The 9,522-nt window shown below is 35.1% G+C and overlaps 1 protein-coding gene across 1 annotated transcript; it reads left to right on the forward strand.

The window, feature by feature from the left end:
• Nucleotides 1-818: 818 nt before the first annotated feature.
• Nucleotides 819-9,363, forward strand: si:dkey-222n6.2 (keratin, type II cytoskeletal 8). Its single transcript, XM_067393475.1, has 9 exons — nt 819-919; nt 2,429-2,515; nt 3,644-3,852; nt 4,603-4,663; nt 7,728-7,823; nt 7,902-8,066; nt 8,553-8,678; nt 8,884-9,104; nt 9,296-9,363. Exons 1-9 carry the CDS (start codon nt 914-916, stop codon nt 9,306-9,308), a joined length of 984 nt encoding a protein of 327 aa, XP_067249576.1. The 5' UTR covers nt 819-913; the 3' UTR covers nt 9,309-9,363.
• Nucleotides 9,364-9,522: the final 159 nt, after the last annotated feature.

The raw sequence follows: 9,522 nt of genomic DNA on the forward strand, positions 1-9,522 counted from the left end.
GATACATAGCTACAAAAATTTAATGAAAAATTAAAAATAAAAATACAAAAATCGAAATGATTACATTGAATTAATGGGGCTTCACTGAGCTTATTGCTTTTATAAAACGGTTAGATAAAAAAGTAAAATAACTAAAAGCGCATCTCCTTCCGCTGGAAAAACTAGTCCCAACAAAAGAAGTTACATTATTACGCCATTAGATGGCGGCAGAGTACTTACTTTATTAGCATAGATATATATCTATGCTTTATGAGTAAGTAAAGTCAGTATAGTGAAATCTTTTACATTGAAAGAACCGAAACTTTTGAACACGGAACAAGACGCAACTGACAAATGCTTTGACTAGCGCTGTCAGTATCAGGGCGCGAGGAAACCCATTAACTGTTAAAAGACAATATCGCAGCGAACATTCAAATTGATTTTTTATTACGAACAGACTGACCTGAAGGAGACCGCTATGTGCAGGTACACTCGCTCACTCGATCCCTCTCTCACAATACAACTATATTACAGTAAGCTTCAATTAACAACAAAGACTACAGTCTTAAATGGACATCATGATTCAGATCGCATGTCACAAACCGCCAAGCTGTTGAAATCACGTGACTTTGGCGCTCCGAACCGCTGATTCGACACAAAAGATTCATAACAATCCGAAGCTTCCTGAAGCAGTGTTTTGAAATCGGCCATCACTATTTTAATCGTTATTTTGTTTGGTTTTTTGACGCACCAAAAATAACCACGTACTGTACTCACATGAATTGATTTAAATATGTTTTTAGTACCTTAATGGATCTTGAGAGAGGAAGTGTCATTGCTGACTATGCAGGCCTCACGGAACCATCCAATTTCAACAAAAATATCTTAACTTGTGTTCCGAAGATTAACGAAGTTCTTACGGGTGTGGAACGACATGAGGGTGAGTAAATAAATGACATTATTTTCATTTTTGGGTGAACTAACCCTTTAAGCAACTGAATGCCAGTGGGCGGGGTCTATGGTGCAATGATGTATAACTATTTGTCAATATCTTGCCCTTGTTACAAATCTTCCAATATCAAAACGAGCTGTTTTATAGCTTGATTAAATAAATGCTTTGTTTATAACGAGGAGGATGTTTAAGCTATGAAACTTGCAGGATATTTTAAAGGAGACCTATTATGCCCCTTTTCACAAGATGTAATATAAGTCTGTTGTGTCTCCAGAATGTGTCTGTGAAGTTTCAGCTCAAAATCCCCCACAGATCATTTATTATAGCTTGTCAAATTTGCCCCTATTTGGGAGTGAGCAAAAACACACCGTTTGTGTGTGTCCCTTTAAATGCAAATAAGCTGCTGCTCCCGCCCCCTTTCCAGAAGAGGGCGGAGCTTTAACAGCTCAACAACAACAAAGGTGGAGAATCTCACGCAGCCAAAATGAGGATTGTCAGTAACGGTGTTCAGCCTTACATTGTTCAAACCGGAGTCGACACTGATGGAGAGACTCAGGAAGAAGTTACAACTTTTAGAATGAAACTGGACGTTTCTGAATGGTTAGTGGATACATTTCTGTAGTTGCTGTGGAGTTGATTCAACTCATCCACTAGCATGTGCCGTCATGTTCATCTTTTGTGCAAATCCAGTGTTGAATTGATCCTCGTTTGTGAAGCAGTCCGGCGTAAAATGACAACAACACTCTACTACAACAACTCTTCCTCTTCTCTAAAGCAGAGTTTGTTGCATGTTCTCAGGGGCGGGGTTATGTAAATTTTAGGGTTAGTGATGTCACTAACCTGGGAAGAAGCTCATTGTAGTCCCAACCAGCAGTTTGTTGTAGTCCTTAAAAAGTGTATTCTGTAAAAGCAAATATCTCTCTTTGCATTGAACTTTGAGTGTCGTAACTTTGCAGATGTTGTTTATGCTCAAACAGCAACATTACACACTAACTAAAGTTAAAAAAGTGAAATCATAATCAAGAACCCCTTTAATCAAGACAATCAGTAACAGGAATATTTTCATAAACTCTTGTCTAGATATCTTAGTACTGAAATCAGTAGTTGTGCTTGTCATGTCAGTTTCTGTGAGAGTGCATGAATGTGGAGTATGTTTGCTCTGAACAGGTTTTTCGAAGTGAGGAATGCTGGTATATCCTCATTTATTAACAAACACACCCACCTGTCAGCAGTCATAAGTAGCCGAGCTCTGAGAAACCAGCGTCTGTCTACCTGTCCTCCCTCTGCACCACATCTCTCCATCTCTCCGTCTGTCTGGCCATGAGCGCTACAAATAATGACTTCAGCAGCCGCTCAGTGGGCTCAAACCCCCGCGCTGGTGCACAAATACCCCGTCGGGGTAACTCGTATTTCGGGTTTGGGAACGTGTCAGAGGTTGGGGACCCCATCAAGCCTGTGTCCGTTAACACGAGCCTTCTGACCCCTGTGGATCTTCAGCTGGACCCCGACCTGCAGGCTGTGCGGATCCAGGAGAAAGAACAGATCAAAACTCTCAACAACCGCTTTGCCACCTTCATCGACAAAGTGAGACATCTCTCTGCCTACTTTACCCTGCTAATCACTCATAATACATTACTGAGATGGTTAAAGGTCAGCTTTGTGATTAAATGTATTTTTGGACATGAAAATTATCAAAAACTTCTGAATATATTCTTATTTAGGCCTATTGTATGTTTTTATACTTATTTTTTTCTTGTTTGAATCTCAGCAGCCAGATCTGTTAATAAACTGTAGGAAAGAAATATTTATTCATTATTACTAATTTATTTTTTTCCTTTTATATATATATATATATATATATATATATATATATATATATATATATATATATATATATATATATATATATATATATATATTTTGATTTGAGCAGCCAGATCTGTTAATAATGTGTAGAAATGATTGAATAAATAAAAAAATAAATATTCTTATTACTTTTTTATTATTTATATATTTTTATATCTCAATCTTTACAACCAGGTCTGTTAATAAGCTGTCTATTAATATGGTTATTTAGTAATATTAATATATATTAATGTAATATTCATATCTATTAATAGCTATTAATATTAAAATATATTTAATAAATAAATAAAAAGATATGTTTACTTAATTGGTTCAATCTTTGAAATTTGTTAATAATCTGTAGGGGGAAATAAATAAATATTTTAAAATAATTTCTAATTAATTTAATTTTTATTTATTTTTATATCTCAATCTCAGCAGCCAGATATATAACTATCTATTAATATGATTAACTATTATTATTAATAATTAATATTTAAATAAATAAATATTTACTTAATTTCCTTTTTATTTTTAAAAATGTACTCACTCTCAGCCAGATCTATTAATAACCTGTTGGAGAGAAAAACCACAAATGATTTAATATATATATAAGTCAAACAGACTTTTCAATAAGTCTTCTATGAAAAAGACTATCAAAAATCTGAGATTTCAATATAAAGTCTTTCTCATTAAATTTTCACAAGATAAAATGATCTGAGCTGCCTGCTATCCATATTCATTTCACAGCATATGTATGACAATTATTGCCTGTTTTGTTTATATTTTGTATTATATTTCTACATTTCTCAGTTAAGTTGCAAGAGTGACATTTGAACAATAAACTGTTCTCATAAACACACACAGGTTCGTAAACTGGAGCAGGAGAACAAGCTTTTGGAGACTAAATGGGAGCTGCTGCAGAAAGAGTCTAAACCCGAGTCTAAGCTGGAGCCCATGCTGAAGTCCTACATCAGTTCCCTGCGGGCAAAGCTGGAGCGGGTGAAGAAAGACAAAGAACACCTGGACACCGAGCTCAGGAATGTCCACACACAGGTTGAGGAACAAAAACAAAGGTCTGTAATCATACACTTCATCTTCAGTCTTGAGCCCGACTCGAAACTACATTCAAACTATCATAAGCAGAACAGAGTCTTAATATTTGACTCAATATTCTTAATATTAATAGTCTCGACATTCTTACATTCAATATTACTTCAAAATTCAATGCAAAATCATGTATGGCATTGCTGTGAAAACTCTGTTTTGGAATCTTTATTTTTAAGAATGTAAACAACAACATTCCTAGCAATCATTTACCACGGTAACCACAGTTTTAGCCAAAATACCATGTGTTCATGAGGTACTAGTTTACTTGAATGTATGCCAAATATGATAATAGCAGGTTAAGATGATAATATGTTAAGAATCTGACAAATGTAAGTAATTTTACTGTGGTAAAACTGTGGTAATCTGGGTTTAACCATCACTGTCATCAGAAAACGAAAAATTAATTAAAACAACTGAACAAATCTGAGACATTCTTACACTGTTTGAACATTCCATTTTATTAGTTTTCTTTAATATTTCTATTTAGCTTTTATTAATTTGTATTTCAGTTTAGTTTTAATAATTTTATTTCAGTTATTTGCCAAGGGAACATTTCTCATTTTTGTTGTTGTTGTTTAAGTTTTTCATCTAATATATATAGATTAATATTTTGTTTCAGATCAATTTCAATAAATGAAAACTATTTTGAATTGTAGTTAACAAGCACAGCAAAGTTAACAGGGATGTATATATTAACATTCAGTTTGCTTTTACAGGTATGAAGATGAGATTAACAACAGAAACAAAGCTGAAAATGACTTTGTTCTTCTGAAGAAGGTAAGACAAATCTACTTACAGAAGATAAATAGCACAATAAATGTCTAGATAAATCTCTGATCATCAGGGCTGTTGCTTGCATTTGGCAGACACATTTATCCAAAATGACTAACATTGCATTCAAGATATACATTCATGCTTTCCCTCAGAAACAAACCCACAACCAAGAGCTGCACGATTCTGGTTGATAATCACAATTTTTTGTTTCAAATAGATATTGTGATCCTCCCGTGATTCTGAATAGAGAACTAAAACAAAATAAGGTAATTTACTCGAGGTTCTGACAAAATGTTAATCGCTGCAGTTTAGTTTAAAATGTTTAGTTCATTTGAATTAATTATTTTTTAAAAATCGGTTTGAATTAATGATTCAATGGCTCACTCATAAAGCAGTGTTTTTGAACAAATCTTTTTAACGAATGATTCAATGACAAATAAATTTTTAACAGCCACTTGTCGCCACCTAGTGGCGTAACGATGTAATCGATACAATTGACTGTTCGCAAAGACCCACCTCCTTGCTGTCTCACGCCACACATCATGTTCTCATGCAGTGAAAAATAAATTTTTCGGCAAAGAGGACACAAGACAGAGCAGGTTACTTTCTATATGAAACAAATTGTGTAATTTTTTAAAGAATTTAAACAATAAATACCATTTTGTGGCTCTTTAATGTGTTGTGACAGATCGCCTCAGATCAAGCGGCTCATGATCTCTTCTTATTAGTTAATTTATATCATTATATAAACATGAATGAACCACATTTCAACCACAGAAAGATGTCAGTACACAACATTTTTCAAGTTCAAGTCCACCAATGTTAATCTACTAACTCCCCTGACTGCTTTGTCGGACAAAATGGCGGATTTGGCGTTATGATTGGTTAGATCGCCTGTCAATCAAACTCCTGGCGAAGGGTCAATTGTTATTTGAACTGCCAAGTTACTTTCAAAAGGCGATTTGCTCTATTTTGATTGGCCTTCTGTGATTATGGATGAATATTTGTAACTAGGGGTGGGCGATATACCAGTAGACATATAAACCATCAAATAACTAACTTAAAACAAATGTATTTAAAGAACGAACACTGTATAACTAACATCAGCATGATAAAAACTGCCTAAAATGACAGAAACCATCTTTGGAAAAAAATATTTGATGTGTAATTTGATTGTTCAGTTTGTCTCAGGATACATTAGATTACATGGAGAGGGCGGGGTTTATGACCTATTCTGCATCCAGCCACCTGGGGGCAATCGAGACACTTTGGCTTCACTTTTCAGGACTGGTGTGGCACGCATGTTAAAGGTGCTCTAAGTGATCCTGGGTGGATGTAACTTCCTGTTGATGTTCGAAGTGTTGACAAAAAAAACAGAGGCTACACTCTAAAAAATGCTTGGTTAAAAACAACCCAAGTTGGGTTAAAAATGGAGAAACCCAGTGATTGGGTTGTTTTGACCCAGCTGTTGGGTTGAATCTTAAACCCAACCTGCTGGGTAGATTTATTTAACTCAACTAATGTTTAAAAATTACTTTATTGATCACTTAAAATGAACCCAAAATAGGTTAGAAATTAACATTTATTAATATGTTTAATTAATAATAATTAAATAATAAACATGTATTAAATTGCTTTTTAATAAATGTTCACCTTTTGCTATTATTGTTGCCTCTAGTATTTATGTGTCTGATTTGTAATTTCCAGTATATTTTGGGCTCATTTTAAGCCAGCCATATAGTCATTTATAGTCACCCAGCAGGTTGGGTCAAACATTTAACCCAACCACTGGGTTAAAACAACCCAATCACTGGGTTTGTCCATATTTAACCCAACTTGGGTTGTTTTTAACCCAGCATTTTTTAGAGTGTAGCTAGACCCTCCCTCCTCCTCCTCCCCCTCCCTTCCATGCTTCCTGAAACAGTCATGAACGCGCATTTAAAATCATTCTTGTTGGTTATTGGCTGGAGCATGTTTATTATGTTTCGTGGTCCAGGCTGCACCAGTTTGTTTTTATTGCCGTTCTTGGAGCTTGTGGTGACTACAGAGACCGCGTTTTTTTACAGTGTGTTCAGGGACAGGCAGCTAGCGGATAGTGAGGAGATGTTTGCTGTATGTGACAAAAAATGTTTTGGCCTAAAAACACGTGACATCGCTTAGAGCACCTTTAAATACACAAACATACATATGCGTAAAAGTGACATGTATTTGCAAGTAAACAGAGTAATTTATGTCTTAAGTCAACATAAACAGTTGAGAAAGAACTGAGAAATTGAGGAAGAACAACACACGAATATAATGGTCTTCAAGTGACAGCATCCGAATTTACCTGCTGTCATAAATGCTAATCAAACAATAAAAAAGAGAAAATCTCTCACTGCTCTTGAATGAAATCACTTTTGTAACTTAAATAAGAATAAATGTATATTTAATTTACACAGTAAAAACTATGCAGTGTTTGTTTAAACATTTGATTGCTTTATATATTTTATGTAGTATTTCTAGTGCTTTTTCGGGTAGGTCTATTTCATCTGTCTTTTTTCTATTGCAGTTTGTTTTCTTTTTTTCTGTTTATTTGTCTGCAGTAAGCTTTTTTAGGCTAGTATTATTTTTTGAAATGATACTGAAAATGGTACTGAATTATGAAATTTCAGTGGTATAAATTTTTTCTGACATTATAAAAACATTAATTAAAGCAAAAATAACTATATTGTGATATATATTGTGAAATAACAATACTGTGTGGTTGAAAAGACTGTTTGTGAAGCTGTTTAATGCCTAAACATGACAGCGGCTCTCTCTGGCTCAGCGGCAGCACCAACACAGATCTGAATGTTCGCTGTGATTTTGTCAAAGGTTTAACAGACACAGGAGAATCATTGTCATTTAGGAATAAGATTGTGTGGGTGCTTGAATCGAGATTGAGATCTTTTAACGATTAATCTAGCAGCTCTTTTTCACAACCCACGGCCCTGATGGTCAATATAACTGTGTCGAATTCTGCCTATATTAGTTGTTTGGTTGCAAAAAGCATCTTCCTTTCTAACAAGTGTAAATGCCCTGACAGGATGTGGACTCAACATACTTGCGTAAAAATGCACTGGAAGATGAAATAGCAGCAGTTCTGGATGAATTGAACTTTTTCAAGTGCTACTATGAACAGGTAATTCAAACTTAGATACATGAATGCAACACCTAAACACCTGAGGATCTTACAGCACCTCTCTCTCTCTCTCTGTAGGAGCTGCATGAGAAGCAGGCTGATGTGAAGGACACGTCTGTGGTGGTGCAGATGGACAATAGCAGGCAGCTGAACATGGAGAAGATCATCGCTAGCGTGAAGAGCCAGTATGAGGAGATTTCAGCCTGCAACCGAAAGGAAGCCGAGGCCTGGTATAAGAACAAGGTGAAGATCAGATCTCTGACTTGTGATTATCTTGGCAAATCTGTGCACATTTTGAGAAGTTGAGATCTGAAACACTAGAGGAGAAACATGAGATTATTGGAGCCTTTTCTCAAGAGAAAAAAAATCTGAGAAGTTGAAAAAGACTCAATTTACTTAATTTAATCTCATTGAACAACAGTTGAGATCTCATTTGTTATTTCCTGGAGGTTCTCATGTTTCAAACTGTTGTAATCACACACTTTAGACTTTTGAAACAGCTGCTATTTATATTTAGCATATTATAAATATATGTGTATTCATTTCTAAGCAGTTGACATGAAATTTAAAGTGGTTTAAAGGTGTGGTTGATTATGATTTCACTTTTTTAACTTTAGTTAGTGTGTAATGTTGCTGTTTGATCATAAACAACATCTGCAAAGTTACGACACTCAAAGTATATATACATACATTTCCTAATTGTGGATTTACCTGTGTTTTCCTCCTTAGTTTGACATGATCTCATCACAGGCTGACCAGTGCACCACTGAGCTGAAAAACAATACAAGTGCAATAGCTGATTTGAAAAGGCAGATAATGCGACTGCAAAATGACATAAGCTCAGCTAAATCACAGGTAACAGATCAAGATAATACTCTGCTATAGCAAAAGAGGATTTCTGCGTTTGAGCACTAGAACAACCATGAGCATCCTCAATAAACACACTGATAACTCTAACGCAGATATGATTTTTAAATGTCAGGGCTGTGAATGCATGCAAGCATCCTGTGAAATGACAATTTAAAGTACATTGTACGGTAATTCTCTGATATCATTACAGCGTGAGAGCATGGAGGAGCAAATCAAAGAGGCGGAGCGTTGTGGGGAGGAGGCGGTGCTTGATGCCAAAGAGCAAATTAAATCACTGGAGGACGCACTGAAGAAAGCCAAACAGGACATGGCAAGACATCTTCGTGATTACCAGGAGCTGATGAATGTCAAACTGGCTCTGGATATTGAGATCGCCACCTACAAGAAACTACTGGAAGGAGAAGAGAACAGGTGAAACTGTAAACCGAGTGCTTAATATAAAGTTTAAATGATATTTTTATTGTAATATATTATAGAAAATGTAATATATATATTATATGAATTATGAATTATCTGAAATAAGTGGCCAGAAGTAGGTATAAATAAAAAGTAAGAAGGTTTCAAATAATAACTCCGCAAATTTGACCTCTCTCCTGTTTTAGGCTTGGGCTGTAATCCAACATAAACATCCATCCAGACCATAAACACTAATGAACAGCAAGAATCCATCTGTCCACACATTCACATCACGTGTCAGTCAATCAATCTCTGCTTGTCATTGCTGAGTGAAGACTTCAAGAGTGAGCGAATGACAAAAAGAAGAAATTTTTTTTTACATTTTCATAGTTCATTTTTTTTTTTTTTCTTAAAAAATTGCTTTTCTCTTCCT

This window comes from Chanodichthys erythropterus, chromosome 9, assembly GCF_024489055.1.
Source record: "Chanodichthys erythropterus isolate Z2021 chromosome 9, ASM2448905v1, whole genome shotgun sequence".
In the NCBI taxonomy this organism is placed as follows: Eukaryota; Metazoa; Chordata; class Actinopteri; order Cypriniformes; family Xenocyprididae; genus Chanodichthys; species Chanodichthys erythropterus.